Genomic DNA, 24515 nt, shown 5'->3' on the forward strand with positions numbered 1-24515 from the left:
TGGAGGAATGGGCCAAAATACCAGCAACAGTGTGTGAAAACATTGTGAAGACTTACAGAAAACATTTGACCTCTGTCATTGCCAACAAAGGGTATATAACAAAGTATTGAGAGAAACTTTTGTTATTGACCAAATACTTATTTTCCACCATAATTTGCAAATAAATTCATTAAAAATCCTACAATGTGTTTTCTGGATTTTTTTTTGAAGTTGTTGAAGTGTACCTATGATGAAAATTACAGGCCTCTCTCATCTTTTTAAGTGGGAGAACTTGCACAATTGGTGGCTGACTAAATACTTTTTTGCCCCACTGTATATGCCATTTAGCAGACGCCTTTATCCAAAGCGAACTGGGTACATGGTAGTTGAAACAGATCATAGAAACAGGATTACAATGTTGATATCATGGATGGTCAGTCCTTGCATCTATAGTACTGTCAATGAATTTAAGAGTGGTTACATTTCTCCAGCCCCAATCCCTCAGCTTTTTACCCAAAGAGGAGCAGGGAGACACTGTTATTATTTCTACTGCTAATTGCCACTTTAAGAAGTTAAGATGCAGATTAAATACACCCCAAAATATGTTACAGATACTATAAAAATGTCCCATCACTCAGACAGTTAGTGAATACACAGCATCCAGCACAGCAAACAATCAATCACTCAAATGTATTTTTTCAAAAGCCCTTTTTTACATCAAAATAATAACCACAGTGTTTATAGAGGGTGCAACAGTTCAACTGACATTTGCTCCTGAGGTGTTGGCTTTTCATAGCTGAGCATTCATAGGTTGAGAGAGAGAGTCGAAACAGCAGGACCCAGACAAGGTAGCACATCCATTGGGACAAGGTTAAAACGGGTTGAAATGGGTAAAAAAAAAAAAAATTGCTGAAAAACAATTCCACCCCGATTTCCTTTGTGGATGTGTGCATCTTTTAATTCGCTGTTGAATGGCCTGCTCCTTCTCCATTTTTGGAACACCATCCCGCTACCCCAAAGTGATCGATAGTATATCTTGGCTCGCACTGTGATGATCGTGATTCTGAGCTCTCAGGTTCATACAGCGAGTTGTGGTCTTCACTGATCTCACTCTCTGTCAGCTCCATCTGTGGAGTATAGGGGCAGGACTCAGTTATATACTGATGGTTGTGAGCTCAATCTAGCTGGGCCCCGAGCTCTTTAGTGATGGTCCCGGTGGACCTCTTCTCCACCGCAGCACAGGAACACTCTGGCACCCAGGAGTCAGTTTGGCATGCTGTACTAACCGTTCTTCCCTGGTGCTAGAAAACGATTAGGGCATCTATTATGCTATAGTTATATTCAAGAATCACTGCAAATACTTGAAAAAACATGGATTTGCATGTACCTCTGCCTCCTGCAGTCTCCTCCAGGATGAAAACATTTTCAGGGATGAAGATGTCATCCTAAAAAAAACATTAAAAAAAAAAACGTTTTGTTAAGACAACTGAACCCAGTTGGCATTAACAAGCTTCCTGTCGTGAATGCTTTGTCAACACACACACAGCAAATACAGGGACATTTATTTTTCAGCAAACATTAGCTATGTCAACTTCAGTCTAGCTAAATGAGGTGGAGCTAACAAAACAATACAAAAACAAATCTGTCAACAAAATGTATTACAGTACTTGACTATCTGAGGTGGAAGCTAGCTACAGTAACTACCTAATAACAGGGATACACGGATAAACTGTTGCAATTTTAGTTGCAGTTGAGTTGCTTGCTAAAGTTATTTGCTGGGGGTGTTACACAAAACACTTTGGATGCAATTAGCTGGTTACCTTCAACTAGAGTTGCAACAAAGTTGTCCAGTGTCTAACGCTAGCCTAGTCAACAACAGTCATGACCGGTTAACGTTACCTCAGACTTCATTGCATTGGCTCGCGTTCAGTCGCTTTTGCGTGACTCCAAAGTCAGCGATGTTGATGATGGTTGGTCGGTAACCCCTACACCATAACAAACGGAGGCACTAGCAGAGGGCTTCAACGTAGGCGTTATGACTCCTTTCCATTCGGAAACTCCCGGTTGCCTGACTGAAAGTGCCCTTCATCGCAAAGGTCTTCCACTGCAAAGTGCTGTCTGCAGATCCTGCTAGCTCGAGCTGGCACGTCCTTCCTCTTCAGGACATGGAGCCACTTCTTCAAAAGTTGTGGGTCCTTGGGCAGGATGGTAAGTTTACCGAGGGATTTTTTTTTGCCAATTCATACAGCCTGGCGCTATACAGTTCATGTTTGAATTACTACTTGTTATTGCCATCTTCGTTGTCCGCTCCTAACTTAACTCTCTTCGATTCAATCTCCCCGCGAAAACTCAATACCACTTGATTCCTGCCAGTGACGCACTGGCGTCAGTCGTTACTATGACAATTAAAATACCGCTGACCATAGATCAAATAAACCTGGTTGATGATCAAAATACAAAATATAGAGATGTTTATGTTAAATGCACATGTTTAGTATTAGTGGATCGAATACATCTCTTTGCTTAGATTTACTTCCTGAAATGTGTTTCCATTCCCCTTTAATGTGTCAAGTGTCTTGGATAATAGATGGTTTCTGGGGAGGTCCCCACTTTGAAAACAAGACAGATTGAGAGAGGAGGAAAAGAGGAGGCGGAAAAAGCCATAGAAGATTTCATATGGTCCTAATTTATAGTCTGGATTGGTTTGTCTTCAATCAGGTTTTATAAAAGCCATGACAAATGCTACTGTATTGCAACGTTAGTCTCTTCCTTTCTGGACCATTGAGAGCAGATGTGGACTCAAATTGAGACAGTGGCCCAGAAAGTGTCCAGTTGTGATTGTTCTGTGGTAGGGATGTTCTGTGTTCTAAGGGATAGGTCCTTCAGAGCGGTACAAAGCCAACACTTGATTATATACAGTTGAAGTCAGAAGTTACATACACTTAGATTGGAGTCATTAAAACTTGTTTTTCAACCACTCCACACATTTCTTGTTCACAAACTATAGTTTTGGCAAGTCGGTTAGGACATCTACTTTGTGCATGACACAAGTAATTTTTCCAATAATTGTTTACAGACAGATTATTTCACTGTATCACAATTCCAATGGATCAGAAGTTTACATACACTAAGTTGACTGTGCCTTTAAACAGCTTGGAAAATTCCCAAAATTATGTCATGGCTTTAGAAGCTTCTGATAGGCTAATTGACATAATTTGAGTCAATTGGAGGTGTACCTGTGGAAGCATTTCAAGGCCTACCCTCAAACTCAGTGCCTCTTTCCTTGACATCATCGGAAAATCTAAGGAATTAAGCAAAGACCCCAGAAAAAAAATTGTAGACCTCCACAAGTCTGGTTCATCCTTGGGAGCAATTTCCAAACTCCTGAAGGTTTGGAAACTCATTCATCTGTACAAACAATAGTACGCAAGTATAAACACTATGGGACCACCCAGCTGTCATACCGCTCAGGAAGGAGACGCGCTCTGTCTCCTAGAGATTAATGTCCTTCGGTGCGAAAAGTGCAAATCAATCCCAGAACAACAGCAAGGACCTTGTGAAGATTCTGGAGGAAACAGGTACAAAAGTATCTATATCCACATTAAAACGAGTCCTATATTGAAATAACCTGAATGGCCGCTCAGCAAGGAAGAAGCCACTGCTCCAAAACCTGCAGTAAAAAAGCCAGACTACGGTTTGCAACTGCACATGGGGACAAAGATTGTACTTTTTGGAGAAATGTCCTTTGGTCTGATGAAATAGAAATAGAACTGTTTTGGCCATAATGACCATTCTTTTGTTTGGAGGAAAAAGGGGAGGCTTGCAAGTCGAAGAACACCATCCAAACCGTGAAGCAAGGGGGTGGCAGCATCACGTTGTAGGGGTGCTTTGCTGCAGGAGGGACTGGTGCACTTCACAAAATACATGGCATCATGAGGGAGGAAAATTACGTGGATATATTGAAGCAACATCTCAAGACATCAGTCAGGAAGTTAAAGCTTGGTCGCAAATGGGTCTTCCAAATGGATAATGACCCCAAGCATACTTCCAAAGTTGTGGCAAAATGGCTTAAGAACAACAATGTCAAGGTATTGGAGTGGCCATCACAAAGCCCTGATCTCAATCCAATAGAAACTTTGTGGGCAGAACTGAAAAAGCTTGTGCGAGCAAGGAAGCCTACAAACCTGACTCAGTTACACTAGCTCTGTCAGGAGAAATAATTCTGACCCACTGGGAATGTGATGAAAGAAGTAAAAGCTGAAATAAATAATTCTCTGCTATTATTCTGACATTTCACATTCATAAGCGGTGATCCTAACTGACCTAAGACAGGGATTTGTTACTAGGATTAAATGTCAGGAATTGTGAAAAACTGAGTTTAAATGTATTTGGTGTATGTAAACTTCTGACTTCAACTGTATAAATGTATAAGTAACTATTCCGTGTGATAGCCATATTAGTATTATTTGTCCTACTTTACTTTGGTTCAGAGTTTTGTAGCAGTGGAGCAGAGTGGTAACTCAGTATAGAGATGGCCGTAATGAAGCTTTTGGATAATTTGAGTTTCAGAGCAGAGGGGTGGAGAATGAGAGAGAGGGGTGGAGAGTGGAGAGGGAAGAGTGAGAGTGGAGAGAGAGAGAGAGAGAGACAACGTGGACAGAGTAGAGGAATAGAGAGATGGAGAGAGAGTGGGTGGGAGAAAGAGATAACAAGCTATGGAACAGGTGTTTCTCCAGGTGATTCATAAGTAGGACTACAGCCCTCTCACCCCGAAACCCCAATCCCACTACTACACAACCAACATGACTACAGCCCTACCTGCTGGCAATGTTGGTATGATACCAATGCAGCTGTGGGAGAGAGAGTCCTCTAATAAGGTAGCAACACTAAGAGCATTATGCTGTCCAATGGCTCAAGGCGCTCAGTGACAAAACACACACGCGCACCAGAGTTTTCCTCTCAAACACAGTACTAAGACTATAACTCACTCAACAAAATCAAATTTTATTTTGCGTAGGCAGCACAGTAAAAAAGGACAGAGAGTTTGCTAAGTCTGGAAGAAGCTCAGTAAACTGTACAAATGAAATGAAATAGGGAAAAACTCAGTAGGTGGGAATAGCGTTCACCATGCCCACTTCATTTGAAATATGTGGTGGAGTGGAGTTGCCGTGAGGCCTATAATTCAGTAGCTCTGTTGACATGAATGTGCTTTTAAACAAGCTGAAGGATGTGGTTTATAAAAAGCTTTGGGAAAGAAGATCTATAATAAGGAAAGAAAATAGACACATGGCTGCATAAATCAATGTAGATGGTGGGGTGAAATGGTGAAGTATAAATTTAATGGTAAAGTGATAAATGCTCCGCAGTTCTTTTAATGATATTTAACAAATAATAAACACCAGAAACGTAGCACCTTATTGCGTTTCATTCATCAACCTCTCGGTACCAAAGCATTAAACAAACGCTAATGTAACGTCATCAGTCTAGAAGGAGCTCTGGGCCCGTATACACAAAGCATCTCAGAAAAGGTCCTAGGAATCCTGTATGGCTGACCCCATTGTTTGGTTGATAGGCTGATGGTTGACTGAACGTTTTTTTTGTAGTGCAGAGGCAAATATACAGTGCATTTGGAAAGTATTCAGACCCCTTGCCTTTTTCCACATTTTGTTATGTTACAGCCTTATTCTGAAATTGATTAAAAGACCCCCCCCCCCCCCCCCCCTATCAATCTACACATAACACCCCATAATGACAAAGCAAAAATACATTATTAATTTTTGTCCATTTATTGAAAATAAAAAACAGATACATTACATTTACATTAGTATTCAGACCCTTTATTAAGTACTTTGTTGAAGCACATTTGGCAGCGATTACAACTGTGAGTCTTCTTTCGTATGATGCAATTAGCTTGGCACACCAGCATTCTTCTCTGCAGATCCTCTCAAGCTCTGTCAGGTTGGATGGGGAGCATCGCAGCAAAGCTATTTTCAGGTCTCTCCAGAGATGTTCGATTGGGTTCCAGTCTGGGCTCTGGCTGGGCCACTCAAGGACATTCAGAGACTTGTCCTGAAGCTACTTCTGCATTGTCTTGGTTTTGTGCTTAGGGTCGTTGTCCTTTGAAAGGTGAACCTTCACCCCAGTCTGAGGTCCTGAGCGCTCTGGAGTAGGTTTTCATCAAGGATCTCTCTGTACTTTGCACGGTTCATCTTTCCCTCGATTATGACTAGTCTACCAGTCCAAGCCACTGAATAAATATCCCCACAGGCCACAGCATGATGCTGCCACCACCATGCTTCACCATACGAAGTGCCAGTTTCCTCCATTCAGGCCAACGAGTTCAATCTTGGTTACATCACACCAGAGAATCTGGTTTTTCATGGTCCGAGAGTTCTTTAGGTGCCTTTTGTCAAACTCCAAGCGGGCTGTCGTGCATTTTTACTGAGGACTGGTTTTCTACCATAAAGGCCTGATTGGTGAAGTGCTGCAAAGATGGAAGAACCTTCCAGAAGGACAACCATCTCCACAGAGGAACTCTGGAGCTCTGTCAGAGTGACCATCGGGTTCTTGGTCACCTCCATGACCGAGGCCCTTCTCCCTTGATCAAATCAAATCAAATGTTATTTGATTGCTAAGTTTGGCCGGGCGGCCAGCTCTAGGAAGAGTCTTGGTGGTTCCAAACTACTTCCATTTAGGAATGACGGAGGCCACTGTGTTCTTGGGGACATTCAATGGTGCAGACATTTTTTGGTACCCTTTTCCCAGATCGGTGCCTCGACACAATCCTGTCTCAGAGCTCTACGGACAATTTATTTGACCTCATGGCTTGGTTTTTGCTCTGACATGCACCGTCAACTGTGGTACCTTATATAAACAGGTGTGTGCCTTTCCAAATCATGGTCAATTCAATTGAATGGACAAGGATGGTCAATGGAAACCGGATGCAGCGGAGCACAATTTCGAGTCTCATAGCAAAGGGTCTGAAAACGTATGTAAATGTAATATTTCAATTTGCAAACATTTCAAAAAAACTATTTTCACTTTGTTATTATGGAGTATGTGGAAAAAGTCCAGGGGTCTGAATACCTTCCAAATGCACTGTATATACAAAACTATTTGGCACACTCATTCACGCCTGTCTGAGTAGACTAATCCATTGCAGAAGCCACGGGTATGGCACACCAGTATGACCAGTAGTACATGTACCGTTAAGTCACATAATTTCTCATCTACAATGCTTGTTTGATTATGGTAATTTCTGTTAATGCAGTCAATATATTATTATTATTAGAGTCTTACCGTTGTCATTGTAGGAGTGGACACATTGTTTGCAGAGCACACCACCTAGGGGATCAGCTATTATTTCTGATTGCCTTAACTCACCATCACTGTGGAGCTTCTGAACGTATTTTTTCTTCGACTCAAATAGCAAGTAAGCAAAGTCTGTTTTTACATCCATTGAGAATGACAATAATTCATCAACGTAGCCTATATGAAAAATCTTTCCAGGTCTCTCCATTTCAATGACCACTTAGCATTAAAGGGAGAAAAAAAATGTCATACTCTGATCCGGTGGAAACTTTATGTAGCCCTACCAGATAACTTCTTATCCCTTGTGCAAAATACCCTACAGTTATGTCTGTCTGTCCAGAGCTCATTGGCATGGGAAACTGAGGGCCCAGAATATTTTATACAATGTTGTAAGTTTGCTAGCACGGGCGTCAGGCTGGACCAAGTTAATACCATAGTTGATACAATGTTTCAAGGTCCTTGCAGACAGACCATGTATAGCCAATGTGATTTATAGGATATTTATTTTAAATTAAGATATTTTCTCCCTGCAGTATACAATGTTTATGTAGACAATTTTACATATATGGAAAGAGAAGTTACTTTTAGATTGTCATCTCACTGTCAACTGCGTTTCTTTTCAGCAAACTTAACACGTGTAAATATTTGTATGAACATAACAAGATTCAACAACTGAGACAAACTGAACAAGTTCCACAGACAATGTGTCCCTGGGGGGGGGGGGGGGTCAAAATCTAAATTAACAGTCAGTATCTGGGGTGGCTACCAGCTACATTAAGTACTGCAGTGCATCTCCTCCTCATGGACTGCACCAGATTTGCCAGTTCTTGCTATGAAATGCTACCCCACTCTTCCACCAAGGCACCGGCAAGTTCCCGGACATTTCTGGGGGAATAGCCCTCGCCCTCACCCTCCGATCCAACAGGTCCCATACGTGCTCAATTGGATTGAGATCCGGGCTCTTCGCTGGTCATGACAGAACACTGACATTCGTGTCTTGCAGGAAATCACTCACAGAACGAGCAGTATGGATGGTGGCATTGTCATGCTGGAGGGTCATGTCAGGATGAGCCTGCAGGAAGGGTACCACATGAGGGAGGAGGATGTCTTCCCTGAAACGCACAGCGTTGAGATTGCCTGCAATGACAACAAGCTCAGTCAATGATGCTGTGACACACTGCCCTAAACCATGACGGACCTTCCACCTCCAAATCGTACAGGCCTCGGTGTAACTCTAATTCCTTCGACGATAAACGCGAATCAGACCATCACTCCTGATGAAACAAAACTGACTCGTCAGTGAAGAGCACTTTTTGCCAGTCCTGTCTGGTCCAGCGACGGTGGGTTTGTGCCCATAGGCGACGTTGTTGCCGGTGATGTCTGGTGAGGACCTGCCTTACAACAGGCCTACAAGCCCTCAGTCCAGCCTCTCTCAGCCTATTGTGGACAGTCTGAGCACTGATGGAGGGATTGTGCGTTCCTGGTGTAATTCGGCCAGTTGTTGTTGCCATACTGTACCTGTCCCGCAGGTGTAATGTTCGGATGTACCGATCCTGTGCAGGTGTTGTTACATGTGGTCTGCCACTGCGAGGACGATCAGCTGTCCATCCTGTCTCCCTGTAGCGCTGTCTTAGGCGTCTCACAATTGCAATTTATTGCCCTGGCCACATCTGCAGTCCTCATGCCCCCTTGCAGCATGCCTATTGCTGAGTTTATAAACAAACTCTTCACTGCCGTTTAACAACTCTAAATCACTTGTTGTTGCATACAACATTTGAAAGGTCTATAATTTTCATCTACCACAATCAAAGTAAACATAAGCCCTAGATGCCTTTAATTGCCCAATTTATAGGCATGCACAATTTAGGCATATTTTTTAACAAAGAGATATTGTGCTCCAAATGTATATCTTGAAATAGCATGATTTAGGTAATTAAATCAAAACAAAAACAAGTTCATTTATTAGCCTATTTGTTATAACTATTTAGGCATGTCATGTGAAATAAGCCTTGTACATCATTGTCAAAGACATAAGATGTATGGTTCCATGTAGATCTAGATTATCTATGGATTGATCAAATAGAATTACAACATTATTTTAACAATTCCAAAGCAATTGCACGTGGCGCAGGAACCACTGACTCACCACATTTTTCAATTATGAAGACATCCGCTGGTAACTTAACAGGTTAAGACAGCTCATGATGCGTTCTAAATATCTGTCGACGAGATGTGATTCATGACGAAAGAGGCTTCATGCATAGATTAGATTTTTTACCCATAAGAGTAGGAGTAAAAAGTATCTAAACTCAGCACTTACCACCAGTTTTCTACAATGAGTCGCTTTGTGGATAAAGTTCAATGACCCCCCTAAATGGTTCAACTGACAGTGCGATTCATGATGACATTTCTGTTAGCTCTGCCACTGTAATTTCAACTGTCTGAGATACACATGATAACATACCGTATCTGTGGGCTCTGCCACTAGGCAAATAGTCTTCTGTAGAGCCAAGATGGCGACCGACAGTGACCGCTACAGTCTAATGCCATGTTTCCATGGTTCACCTGTCCGAGTGACACATGATGACATATGACAGTAGGCAGAGGATGATTCCGCCCTTTTTGTAAATGAGAAGGATCCTTTGGTTAACAGCTTAGGGCTTAATCATAGCTAGTATGCTATGCAAAACTCAACAAGTTTCGTATAAATCAATAAAGTAGTGGTGTGGATGGCAGAGAGGAACAAATTGAGTTGCATGAGCATTTTGCAAATAAGGGATGATACTGCGAAAGCTCCTCCCAACTGTCTGGAACTGAGCTGTGTTGCTCTCAAGTCCTCAGACTGATAATAGAGTCATAACTCTATCTGGCTGACTCAGCTCTGCATGCCCATTTTAATAGACACAACAAATGGCCTACGGAGACAAACGTGAGGGCTGCAGGATTCACAGACTACAGAAACCAGTCTAGGATTATGTTAGGTATGGTATGGATAGTGTTATAACCCTAACCATTCCTCTACTGTAGTTATACCTCTATGGTTAGGGTTATAACTACAGTAGAGGTAGGGTTATAACTACAGTAGAGGTAGGGTTATAACTACAGTAGAGGTAGGGTTATAACTACAGTAGAGGTAGGGTAATAACTACAGTAGAGGTAGGGTAATAACTACAGTAGAGGTAGGGTAATAACTACAGTAGAGGTAGGGTTATAACTACAGTAGAGGTAGGGTTATAACTACAGTAGAGGTAGGGTTATAACTACAGTAGAGGTAGGGTTAGAATTTATTTTTGTAATTTTTTATTTCACCTTTATTTAACCAGGTAGGCAAGTTGAGAACAAGTTCTCATTTACAATTGCGACCTGGCCAAGATAAAGCAAAGCAGTTCGACACATACAACAACAGAGTTACACATGGAATAAAACAAACATACAGTATAAACAAGTCTATATAAATACAATATAGCAAGTAAAACACTGGAATGGTAGATTTGCAGTGGAAGAATGTGCAACGTAGAAATTAAAATAATGGGGTGCCAGGGAGCTAAATAAATAAATAAATAAATAAATAAAGTAGAGAAAGAGGTAGTTGTTTGGGCTAAATTATAGGTGGGCTATGTACAGGTGCAGTAATCTGTGAGCTGCTCTGACAGTTGGTGCTTAAAGCTAGTGAGGGAGATAAGTGTTTCCAGTTTCAGAGATTTTTGTAGTTCGTTCCAGTCATTGGCAGCAGAGAACTGGAAGGAGAGGCGGCCAAAGAAAGAATTGGTTTTGGGGTTGACCAGAGAGATATACCTGCTGGAGCGAGCGCTACAGGTGGGTGATGTTATGGTGACCAGCGAGCTGAGATAAGGGGGACTTTACCTAGCAGGGTCTTGTAGATGACATGGAGCCAGTGGGTTTGGCGACGAGTATGAAGCGAGGGCCAGCCAACGAGAGCGTACAGGTCGCAATGGTGGGTAGTATATGGGGCTTTGGTGACAAAATGGATTGCACTGTGATAGACTGCATCCAATTTGTTGTGTAGGGTATTGGAGGCTATTTTGTAAATGACATCGCCGAAGTCGAGGATTGGTAGCATGGGTATGTTTGGCAGCATGTGTGAAGGATGCTTTGTTGCGAAATAGGAAGACATTTCTAGATTTAACTTGGGATTGGAGATGTTTGATGTGAGTCTGGAAGGAGAGTTTACAGTCTAACCAGACACCTAGGTATTTGTAATTGTCCACGTATTCTAAGTCAGAGCCGTCCAGAGTAGTGATGTTGGACAGGCGGGCAGGTGCAGGCAGCGATCGGTTGAAGAGCATGCATTTAGTTTTACTTGTATTTAAGAGCAATTGGAGGCCACGGAAGGAGAGTTGTATGGCATTGAAGCTCATCTGGAGGTTAGTTAACACAGTGTCCAAAGAAGGGCCAGAGGTATACAGAATGGTGTCGTCTGCGTAGAGGTGGATCAGAGACTCACCAGCAGCAAGAGCAAATTATAATAAGAAGAATAGTAACTAGAGTAGAGGTATGGTTAGGGTTATAACTAGAGTAGAGGTATGGTTAGGGTTATAACTAGAGTAGAGGTATGGTTAGGGTTATAACTAGAGTAGAGGTATGGTTAGGGTTATAACTAGAGTAGAGGTATGGTTAGGGTTATAACTAGAGTAGAGGTATGGTTAGGGTTATAACTAGAGTAGAGGTATGGTTAGGGTTATAACTAGAGTAGAGGTATGGTTAGGGTTATAACTAGAGTAGAGGTATGGTTAGGGTTATAACTAGAGTAGAGGTATGGTTAGGGTTATAACTAGAGTAGAGGTATGGTTAGGGTTATAACTAGAGTAGAGGTATGGTTAGGGTTATAACTAGAGTAGAGGTATGGTTAGGGTTATAACTAGAGTAGAGGTATGGTTAGGGTTATAGCTAGAGTAGAGGTATGGTTAGGGTTATAGCTAGAGTAGAGGTATGGTTAGGGTTATAGCTAGAGTAGAGGTATGGTTAGGGTTATAACTAGAGTAGAGGTATGGTTAGGGTTATAACTAGAGTAGAGGTATGGTTAGGGTTATAACTAGAGTAGAGGTATGGTTAGGGTTATAACTAGAGTAGAGGTATGGTTAGGATTATAACTACAGTAGAGGTATGGTTAGGATTATAACTACAGTAGACGTATGGTTAGGATTATAACTGGATTATGGTTATAATACAGTAGCTGTACCTGACATAAGGGGTTGTCCTGTCATGGGAGCCATGCCCAGGTTATTCATAGCTGTGGCCCAGGCGTTGGGGTCTGACATAGGCATTGTCATTTGGCTGGAGTCCATGGACATGTTATGAATCCCTTCTGCAAAAGAGAGCGAGAGTCAGTCAGAATATGGTACAATCAGATATGGTCTCAAATCATTTTTGTCTGCTTTGTTCGATTTCCTCACATTTCATATTTAATATCTTCCAGAAACCTGTGAGGCGTTACAAAGGAAATGAAATAGAGTCTTTACTCATGTCTGGCAATAGCAGAGAGGTATACTTCATCTTTGTGCTCTCAGAGTGGCGAGAGACAGTGTCAGTAGAGTGTCAGCACATTTAATTCAGAGGTTCAATCCCCTCCTAACTGAATCCCCCGGTCTCGGACCTCTACTAAGAGAGCCTCCTGATGATGCTGCTTCTCCTCCCTGACCGACACCACACACTCTCAGAAGGAACAATTGGACTAACACACACACACACACAGTTAAACTAGAATCTACCCAATAAAATGCCAGTGAGAGAGAAAAGCTGGTTTATGTTTGACTGTCACAGTAAATAATAATAATTCTCCAGCAAACACAAAACATTATGGTGATAATAAAAACTGAAATCCAGACACTGAAGGGAATTTATAAGGCATTAGGGCTTCTGAAACTAAAACATCTCTGGCCAAATGCTACCAACACACATCTATTCATACAGCCCACGGGGGTCTGGTTTTCTGCCAAGTGTAACGTCTTACACAGTAAATCCAACACATACAGATCTCTAGAGTAAAAGGTTCAGAGTAAACAAGAACACATCACGAAATTCAAAGACCACTGTTTTCTGACAAACCAAACAATTTCACAACCCTAAATGGGCTTTCTTTCTCTACTTTATTTGACCCCCTCTGATGGACAGGGAAAAGTGTGACGGCTGGCAGTGGGACTAAACTGCTCTCATGGTGCCAAAATAAACAGTGCGTGCTAATGAGGAGGAGGGCTCAGCCTCCAGTATTTATGCTGCAGTAGTTTATGTGTCGGGGGGCTGGGGTCAGTTTGTTATATCTGGAGTACTTCTCCTGTCCTATTCGGTGTCCTGTGTGAATCTAAGTGTGCGTTCTCTAATTCTCTCCTTCCTTCTCTCTCTCGGAGGACCTGAGCCCTAGGACCATGCCCCAGGACTACCTGACATGATGACTCCTTGCTGTCCCCAGTCCACCTGGCCATGCTGCTGTTCCAGTTTCAACTGACCTGAGCCCTAGGACCATGCCCCAGGACTACCTGACATGATGACTCCTTGCTGTCCCCAGTCCACCTGGCCTTGCTGCTGCTCCAGTTTCAACTTCCACCTGACTGTGCTGCTGCTCCAGTTTCAACTGTTCTGCCTTATTATTATTCGACCATGCTGGTCATTTATGAACATTTGAACATCTTGGCCATGTTCTGTTATAATCTCCACCCGTCACAGCCAGAAGAGGACTGGCCACCCCACATAGCCTGGTTCCTCTCTAGGTTTCTTCCTAGGTTTTGGCCTTTCTAGGGAGTTTTTCCTAGCCACCGTGCTTCTACACCTGAATTGCTTGCTGTTTGGGCTGGGTTTCTGTACAGCACTTTGAGATATCAGCTGATGTACGAAGGGCTATATAAATAAATTTGATTTGATTTCGATTTGAGGGCTGAAGACAACACTTCATACTTCAAAAAGTAAAAGATACCTCTGTCTGGTATAATACAGGACTAATGATGAAACCTCTGTCTGGTATAATACAGGACCAATGATGAAACCTCTGTCTGGTATAATACAGGACTAATGCTGTTACCTCTGTCTGATATAATACAGGACTAATGCTGATACCTCTGTCTGGTATAATACAGGACTAATGCTGATACCTCAGTCTGGTATAATACAGGACTAATGCTGATACCTCTGTCTGGTATAATACAGGACTAATGCTGATACCTCTGTCTGGTATAATACAGGACTAATGCTGATACCTCTGTCTGGTATAATACAGGACTAATGCTGTTAGTCCTGTCTGGTATAATACAGGACTAATGATGTTACATCTGTCTGGTATAATACAGGACTAATGATGTTACATCTGTCTGGTATAATAAGGACTAATGATGTTACCTGTGTCTGGTATAATAAAAAGACTAATGCTGTTACCCCTGTCTGGTATAATACAGGACTAATGATGATACCTCTGTCTGGTATAATACAGGACTAATGATGATACTTCTGTCTGGTATAATACAGGACTAATGCTGATACATCTTTCACAACTTCCGCCGAAGCCGGTCCCTCTCCTTGTTCGGGCGGCGTTCGGCGGTCGACGTCACCGGTTTACTACCTCTGTCTAATAAGATAAAGGACTAATTCTATTTTCTCCTGCATATCAGATACTCTCATTATTCTCCCATCCTTGGGTTGCCGTGGCAAAGGCTGTTAGAACTGTTGTATAACGGAGGAGAGAGAGGTGTTGTATTTTACTGCAGTTTTACACCAGTCAGTCATCATGTTGTCACTGACCAAATAGTCAAGGCATAGTTGAGGCTCAGAGGCTTGTTAACCGTTGATACGCCACTGCAACAACAACTAAAGGAGCTCTAATTGCAGAAGGGGGAGTTGGAGCTGTTTTACAGCAGGTCAAACAGGAGTCGTGTAAACAGCCTCACTGCCAAACAAACACAATGGTGTTTGAATGTATACTGAGCATTTGGTTTTATATATAATTTTGCCTTACATAATCAGAAGGCTGCATTTTTATGAGATTTGTTATTTTTTATCTCCCATGTCTTCTTCAGGTTGATGATGTACACACCATCACTCTTTCTCTTGTACGTGTAGTGCATAACAAAACTGACTAGTCTCACTGACCAGTCAAAACAAAAAGGGCATAAATGCAATGAGATGGTTTGGAATCAGTGACAACCGTATAAGTCTCAGTTTCCGATAGGATCCAGATACCTCCACAGGATTTAGCTCATCACTCAACAACTAACTGTGTTGTCATAGATCTTAGAAATGATCTTATCATGAGGTTTATAGTAATCTAAGAGTTGAAGGCTTTGAGAGATTGGTAGAGTGCTGGTCGAGGTCAAGGTTAGTGCTGCTGGCCTCACACCCTGAAATGGTAAGACGCTGTAGACGAATTGTCCAAAGTATCATGGTTCCACCGGTCACCAGAGACAATCTTAGAGACAATTAGGACACTCAGGTGTTATCTATTTGCCATTATGATTTTCCCTTTTAAAAGAGGTGTGTTTCTGGTCTCTGTTTTGCAGGAGCTTGATTTTCGGTTGCCATGTGTGTGTCTGTCCCCTGAGTAAGTTTTCTAATCATACAGTGGTTCCTCCATTAAAAGTTGCAGCGTACTGCGGCGCAGCTTGCATGGTGCCGTAGAATTCTATGGCACGTTATTTAAGTGCCAACCACTGGTACCATTAATACTAGTTAGTGCTAGTTTGACCACCAGAGGGCATCTTCGAGAAGCATTTGATAGCCTTCAATAATGACTGAACTAGAGAATGCGGTAAAGCGGGAGACCGGGTTTCACTTCCTCGACTGGGAGGAAGGAGTAGACTGTCCTTGTAAATAAGAATTTGTTCTTAACTGACTTGCCTAGTTAAATAAAGGTTACACTAAGAGCATAACATTTCTCCAAATGGAGATTTGGTTTCAGTGAAAATAAAAATTCAAAAGGCACTCGCACATCTGAGCAATCTTTTTACAGGTGTATGGTAACAATTGGACAAGATGAGGGGGAAAAGGAAACCACACACTGCTTTTGATAGTATCATTGATCTTTAATAAGCTTACGTATCGGCCTCACGGCCTTCATCAGAGCTTTTGTGAGTTGAAAAAAAATGATCCACATTATTTAGACCCACATCCGTTCCACGCATCGAATGGGGTTGGAGGCGAAGGAAAAACAAATAAGTGCTGCCAAATATAACATGCATATCATAATCATTCGTCTAAAGACGTATTAAACACGTATGTAAAACAACAATGAGGACTTCAACCTTCATAAATCATTGGGTACAACGTAAGAAAAACGTCAGAGTAATCTGAAATAGGGGCATAATTCATGTTCAAAATCACAACATAACATAACATAGGCATGTTATCGGGGGTACAGTACTGGGCTATTTAGCTAATGAACACAGAGTCCTGCGGGCACGCGGGAGACCGGGGTTCCTGACGGGGAGGAAGGAGTAGGCTGTCCTTGTAAATAAGACTTTGTTCTTAACTGACTTGCCTAGTTAAATAAAGGTTACACTAGGAGCATAACATTTCTACACTCAAATTTGTGACTCAATAATTACATATAGAGGATTGGAGGATATTGCTGTAATTCAGTGATATTTATTCCCATAGTAATTCATTATGGATCCATAACTAAATAAACATTGTATTTAGTATTTTTACCATTATTTTATTAATAAACGCATAAAGATGACTTTATTAGTGTCAATAATAATAATAATCACTTGGTTTTAAAAATAACAATATTTTGGAGATGATTTCATTTTCAAATAATATAAAATGAGCGAGAAAAATGGCACTCTTGAACATGGGGTGAACATGGGGTAAACCAGCATCTGTAGCAACACAGCTTGCACTGCTTTGCAGTGTCTTGTTGTACCACTCAGTCGCTGTACAAGGAAACCGGTCGGATGTGGTTTATATTTTGCTCTACAGTAAGATCAAAATAATCCTAATAAAATAATAAAAACAAAATAATAAAAATAATAAAAACCTTAGTGTAACAACAGTTTTAGTAAGCAATACTGAAGTCGTGTATAATTATCTGTGTCTATTTAGGTTTATGTTGCCCATTCATTGTCAGAGACACAGTAGGACCCAAAAGCATAATCAGTGCTCTAACTCGCCCTTGCGCTGATCTAGAGCAGTGAAGTGGTGGCGCAGGGTACCGTGCTAAACCACAAATTACCTGTAAGTCCCACGGTGTAAACTCGCAACTTTAAAGGAGGAACCACTGTAGTGTTTGTTGCTTTGTTCCAGTGTTACTGTGATTCTTCTGTTCCCTTGTTTCTCAGTAAAGTATTTACTCTATCCTAAATCATTGATTCTCGTCTAGTCCATTCTCTGCACCTGAGTTCAACCTCACCATGTCACACACGGAGTCTCTCTGTCCTCCATTCTGCTCTTTGCTAGCTCCCTCCCTCTCTCCATTCACCCATCACTCCCTTCCCTCCCTAGGCACTGACCTCTGGGATTTAGGGCTTTAACAGAGTGACCTTGAGGACAGAGGTCTGGCATGGTTCCCTCAGCTCTCTTTCACTTGAGAGCCGAGGGAGTGTGTCTGAATAGCAAGCAGCAGTGGAAAGATCAACACTAGCGCACACGCTTGCTGGCCCAACCAGAAGAAACGTCAGCCATTGAAAATACACATCTGTCATCAAGAGAAGCATTGAATACAAATATGTCTAAGACTGAACCTGTTCTACCATTTAACAAAAAAAATGCACTGCCTAAAGTTTGGCAGGGATCGATTCAATGTGTAACCGCTATTTCAACATTTAACTGGTCAAAGAGGTAGATGAAAATCAATGTGGATTAGGTTGGGTTACTATTGGGTTACTATGCTTAGTCTGGAGCTATAGTGTAGGCTACGCTATGAAAACCTTGCTGTAATCTGATTAGTGAGGAGTTGTTCTAAACAATCGATCATTTTGCAGTTTAATTATAGTCATTATTGATTTAATAGAATCAATTCACATTGAGCCCTTGATCGATCTGATTCTGTTTTAGTTGGAAAAAAGCCAAAAGTTAACCAGCTGCAAAAAAAAAAACACGTTTTCAATTTAAAATAATTGAAGTGACAAATCTCTACCTGGACTCCCACCGTGCCAAAGTAATGGCATGAGAAACACTGCCACAGGCCTGATCTCAGCCTTACTTGCCTATGAGCTGCAGTACAGGCTCCCCCAGGGTGCTGATGGGAAATGTATCAGTTTTAAGGCCAAGAAAAGCTCAGGGACATTTAGTTTACAACGGACAAGGTCTTAACAGCTAACAGGCCAATTACAGCCTCTAACAAAGAAAGGTCTCCTGGAACACTATCATGGTCATATAAGACAGTCAGACAGTCAGACAGTCAGACAGTCAGTCAGACAGAGGGAAATAAAAAGAGAGAGAGGGAGAGAAGTAGAGAGAAAGAGAAGTAGAGGATGAGAAAGAGAGAACGGTCTAACTAATGGCAAATTGCAGGCATTTTCTATCGCAATCTGGACCATCCACATAAAGAAAATGAGGTCTAATGAGAGTTTGTCAGATGTGTAATGCCTGGTAAGAAATAATTGGGGGTTTTAGCAACATAAAATGATCAAATAGCCTATAAATGTGTCCTTGCTGAACAGAACATTTGTGCGTGAAATGGTGCAGAATCGAATTAATTTACACTGCATGTATCAATATCAAAAGTAAAAACATCCATGACATTAAATGTCTCGGATTTCCTTTGAATATTGATTCTGGGGCCTTAGACTCACAGCATGATCCTAATATAGGAGGCAAATGCCAAAAAACAATCCTCAGAGTAGTGATGCCAGTCCATCCTTACGCATGAAAAATACTCACCAGTCAGAATAAAATGCATGCATCGCAAAATAGCTGTCTTGGAGTGGATGGATGCTTGTTTGACCTTAATCTAGTGGATGCAGATCTGTGTGTTCAGCCCTGTGCTTCTGTTCGTGTGTCAGCAGGGATTCCTTCCACCTCAATCCAGATCAGCACAACTAGAAGTATACTAAAAAGTGGAGAGTATTGATTCCAAGTAAGGAATAGGATACATTACTGTGTGCATCCACATCCACCTAAAGACATGAGTGTGTGCGTGTTTATGTTTAATGATATATGAGTGGCCTTCTCTTCCCTCGTTTCATCTATTAATAATGTACACATCTTAGAGCACTTCTCATTAACAGTGGAGCTGGGAGAGAGAGCTCAGAGTGGGGTCTAGATAACAGATCTGTTCATTTAGAGTTCAGACAGAAGTAGCTGATAGAAGCAGCCTGAAGACACATCTCTCTGCACCCGGGAATCCATCAGCCTAATCCTGCCAAGCTTTCAGAGGGGAATGCTTGGCCTCATCTCCCTCAAAGGTCTCCCCTATCTATCTTTCTCATCAAACTACAAGTCCTACTGTTACAGTAGTTCAACCCTCAAAGGTTTAGAAGACAGGCTAGAATAGCATACTTAATCAAATCCAGCTGCAACAATTTGGCTGATAAATATTGTTTTTAACTTTACTAATCGTTTTTCCTCTTTTGCAATAAGAGGTAAACATATTTTTATTCACATTTTTTATTACTATTTACTTCCACCTGAGACAAGGCACGTTGATTGTTCAGGCACATCAGAGATGATCTTTATCATATACAACACCACTCTGGTGCTACTTGCTTTACCTTTGAGCTGAATGAATCATCCACACATATATTCCCTCCAAACCGGACAAATCATACAGGTCTGAACTCTGATAGCATAATGGTATTGACATGAGCAGTGAGCACATAAATCAAAGCCATGCACTCCGTCTGATTACTGCATGTGCACAGGCTAACTGCCTGATTAGCTAACTTAGCTTTCCTTATAATACTGTATCTTGAATGAGATCACCATTTAGTCTTAAACTAATGGATCCCTCTTGAAGAGCTGTGTGATTAAACTCGGAAGCAAGGACTGATTCATCACTCAGTGCTTTAGTAGGAGTTGAGGAGTGAAATGCCATTTATTCAGAATAATGTGGAACAAAATTGGCTTCATCAGAGTGCTGTGCAATGACATAATACAATGGAGAGGAAGCACTACTCTCTAATGTGGTCTTAGTGTTTATGTTTTGTCCAGTGGGTCTTTCTTGACATTCTCTAGGTGAGTGTTTCTTGTGTGTGTATCACTCTCTCAAATCCTACACTTTAATGGGGGAGATCAGATATTTTTGGAGGATGATGAAACTTCGAGAAGAGCTGAGCTGAGTTATCTGGGGAAGTGCAGCTAATGAAAGACACCACATTAAAGCACCTGGGCTTGACTTCCTCTTTTAGAACTTCACCTTGAAGATGAAGAGGAAAAACTCCACCTCAGCCACCATAGACTGTGATTTTTGTCTTTGAAGTATTTTAGCTGAGGACTTCCAGGAAGGAGTGCTTTTTGATAAACAACCTCTGTTTCCATAGTCTATTCAGGATCCATTTTTAGACAAATGGAGCAGGTACCCAATTGTTTTTACAGGCAACATACCATGAATCCTATGTGAAAGTAACGTGGTTTGTTGTTCTTTCGTGTACTTTTTGTATTTTTCATATATATATATATATATATATATTTTACTTATTTTCTATTTAATATACCTTCCGGTAACCCGCCTCACCCAATGGGATACGGATCTGCTATGTGTTTTAGACCTTATAGCCAGAACCACCGTCAGTAGCTAGCCATCAGTAGCTAACCAGCTAATTAGCTACTAGCTATTTAGTCATTGTCATCCACTGCTAGGGACCTTTACCTTCCGCACAGACACCAGACGTTTTTTTTTGCCTGGATAATACTTGCCAGCCTGCCAGTATCGGACTGTTTTCTCCACTACAACGCTGGATTTCTGCCTTAAGCCCTGGACCATTACTCCTGATCAACACAGCTAGCTAGCTGCCACCGAGTGACCCAGCCCCGAAGCTAGCCCTGAGCCAGGACGACCTCCCGGTCCACTCAGTGATCACTCGACTACAAAGAAGATGCCTCCCGGACTCTACCCCATCATGGCTAGAATCCACTACTCCACCTGATACTTACCGTAAGCTCTGGACCTTTGTAGCGGATCATCGCTGCTAGCTAGCTGCTACCGAATGGCTATAGTGGCTAATGCCCCTGCCTCGAAGCTAGCACCAGTTAGCCGCGAGCCAGGCACATCTCCCGGCTAGCAAACGGAATTACTACAACACCTCTTTCGCCATCTGGCCTGGACCCTTTGTCGACACGGCGCCTCTCCGTACCACCACGACTGGTCTGCCGATGGAACTCCATCCACTGTGCCCTCAACCGGCCTTTGTCGGACGACGGAGCAGACGCTACTACTAACCCCAGCCTGCTAACTTTAATCGCAATGTCTCCCACGTGCTAGCGTAGTAACGACTACCCCGCGGTTTCCCTGTTCCATCTATTGCTGTTCACTGGACCCTATGATCGCTTGGCTACATAGCTGATGCCTGCTGGACTGTTCATTAATCATAGTACTCCATTTTGTTCAGTTTTTTGTTTATCTGTCGGCCCCAGCCTCGAACTCAGGCCCTGTTTTTAGTTAACCGACCCTCTCTGCCCATGTATCAACATTTTACCTGTTGTTGTTGTCTTAGCTGATTAGCTGTTGTTGTATTACACGTTGTTGTGATTGCTTTATGCCACTCTCAAATGTCAATATGCCTTGTATACTGTTGTTTGGGATAGTTATCATTGTTTTAGTTTACTGCGGAGCACCGAGTCGCACTCAACATGCCTCAGATACCTCTTTTGTCCAATCTCCTACACATGCGGTGGCCTCACCCAGCATAACTAGAGCGTCCAGAGATACAATCTCTCTTATCATCACTCAGTGCCTGGGTCTACCTCCACTGTACCCGCACTGTACATTGTCTGTACATTATGCCCTGAATCTATTCTACCACGACCAGAAATCTGCTCTTTTTATTCTCTGTCCCCAACACACTAGACAACCAGATTTGATAGCATTTAGCCGTACCCTCATCCTACTCCTGTGGTGATTTGGAGGTTAACCCAGGCCCTGCGTGTCCCCAGGCACTCTCATTTGTTGACTTCTGTAACCGAAAAAGCCTTGGTTTCATGCATGTTAACATCAGAAGCCTCCTCCCTAAGTTTGTTTTACACACTGCACACTCCACCAACCCTGATGTCCTTGCCATGTCTGAATCCTGGTTTAGGAAGGCCACCAAAAATTCAGAGATTTCCATAACCAACTACAACATTTTCCATCAAGATAGAACTGTGAAAGGAGGAGGAGTTGCAATCTACTCCAGAGATAGCCTACAAAGTTCTGTCATACTTTCCAGGTCTATACACAAACACTTCAAGCTTCTAATTAAAAAACGTACTCTCTCCAGAAATAAGTCTCTCACTGTTGAACCTGTTATAGGACCCCTCAGCTCCCAGCTGTGCCCTGGATACCATATGTGAATTGATTGCCCCCATCTATCTTCAGAGTTCGTTCTGCTAGGTGACCTAAACTGGGACATGCTTAACACCCCGGCAGTCCTACAATCGAAGCTAGATGCCCTCAATCTCACACAAATTATCAAGGAACCCACCAGGTACAACCCTAAATCCGAAAACATGGGCATCCTCAAAGATATTATCCTGACCAACTTGCCCTCCAAATACACCTCTGCTGTTTTCAATCAGGATCTCAGCGATCACTGCCTCATTGCCTGCATCCGCTATGGGTCCGCGGCCAAACGACCACCCATCATCACTGTCAAACACTCCCTAAAACACTTCTGCAAGAAGGCCTTTCTAATCGACCTGGCCCGGGTATCCTGGAAGGATATTGACCCCATCCCGTCAGTCGAAGATGCCTGGTTGTTCTTCAAAAGTAATTTCCTCAACATCTTAAATAAGCATGCCCCTTTCAAAAAATATAGAACTAAGAACAGATATAGCCCTTGGTTCACTCCAGACCTGACTGCCCTCGACCAGCACATTAAACATCCTGTGGCGGACTGCTCTAGCATAGTCCCCGCAATATGCAACTTTTCAGGGAAGTCAGGAACCAATACACGCAGCCAAGAAAGCAAAGACTAGCTTTTTCAAAAATAAATGTACATCCTGTATCTCTAACTCTAAAAAGTTTTGGGACACTGTAAAGTCCATGGAGAATAAGAGCACCTCCTCCCAGCTGCCCACTGCACTGAGGCTAGGTAACACTGTCACCACCGATAAATCCACAATAATTGAAAATTTCAAGAAGAATCTCTCTACGGCTGGTCATGCTTTCCTCCTGGCTACCCCAACCTCGGCCAACAGCTCTGCACTCCCCGCAGCTACTTGCCCAAGCCTCCCCAGCTTCTTCTTCACCAAAATCCAGATAGCAGATGTTCTGAAAGAGCTGCAAAACCTGGACCCGTACAAATCAGCTGGGCTAGACAATCTGGAGCCTCTTTCTAAAATCATCCGCCACCATTGTTGCAACCTCTATTACCAGTCTGTTCAACCTCTTTCGTATCGTCCGAGGTCCATAAAGATTGGAAAGCTGCCGCGGTCATCCCCCTCTTCAAAGGGACCCAAACTGTAATAGACCTATATGCATCCTGCCCTGCCTTTCTAAAGTCTTCGAAAGCCAAGTTAATAAACAGATCACTGACCATTTCGAATCCCACCGTACCTTCTCCGCTGTGCAATCCGGTTTCAGAGCTGGTCACGGGTGCACCTCAGCCACGCTCAAGGTACTAAACGATATCATAACCACCATCGATAAAAGACAGTACTGTTCAGCCGTCTTAATCGACCCCTGACTGTAACGGCTTTCCTCCTGGGAAGGAGAGGCATACCAAAATGCAACGTGGTTGAAGTTCATGTATTTTAATAAGAAAACTAAACATGAACATAATACTAAACAATAAACATGGAAAAACCGAAACAGCCCTATCTGGTGCAACAAACACAAAGACAGGAAACAACCACCCACAAAACCCAACACAAAACAGGCTAACTAAATATGGTTCCCAATCAGAGACAATGACTAACACCTGCCTCTGATTGAGAACCATATCAGGCCAAACATAGACAAACTAGACACACAACATAGAATGCCCACTCAGATCACACCCTGACCAAACAAAACATAGAAACATACAAAGCAAACTATGGTCAGGTTGTGACACTGACTAACTTTAAACATCAGCTATCTGAGCAGCTAACTGATAGCTGCAGCTGTACATAGCCCATCTGTAAATAGCCCACCCAATCTATCTACC

At 42.3% G+C, this 24515-nt stretch overlaps 1 protein-coding gene across 2 annotated transcripts in view; it reads right to left on the minus strand.

Annotated features, from left to right (window-relative positions):
• Positions 1–24515, minus strand: part of LOC109905334 (ecto-NOX disulfide-thiol exchanger 2-like) — a 256082-nt gene that overhangs the window by 84413 nt on the left and 147154 nt on the right. For both annotated transcript variants that reach the window (XM_020502640.2, XM_020502641.2), the window contains exon 3: positions 12491–12616. In XM_020502640.2, coding sequence (XP_020358229.1) covers positions 12491–12616 — 126 coding nt within the window. The remainder of the gene's footprint in view (positions 1–12490; positions 12617–24515) is intronic.

The sequence above is a fragment of the Oncorhynchus kisutch genome, linkage group LG15 (assembly GCF_002021735.2).
Source record: "Oncorhynchus kisutch isolate 150728-3 linkage group LG15, Okis_V2, whole genome shotgun sequence".
NCBI classification, from domain to species: domain Eukaryota; kingdom Metazoa; phylum Chordata; class Actinopteri; order Salmoniformes; family Salmonidae; genus Oncorhynchus; species Oncorhynchus kisutch.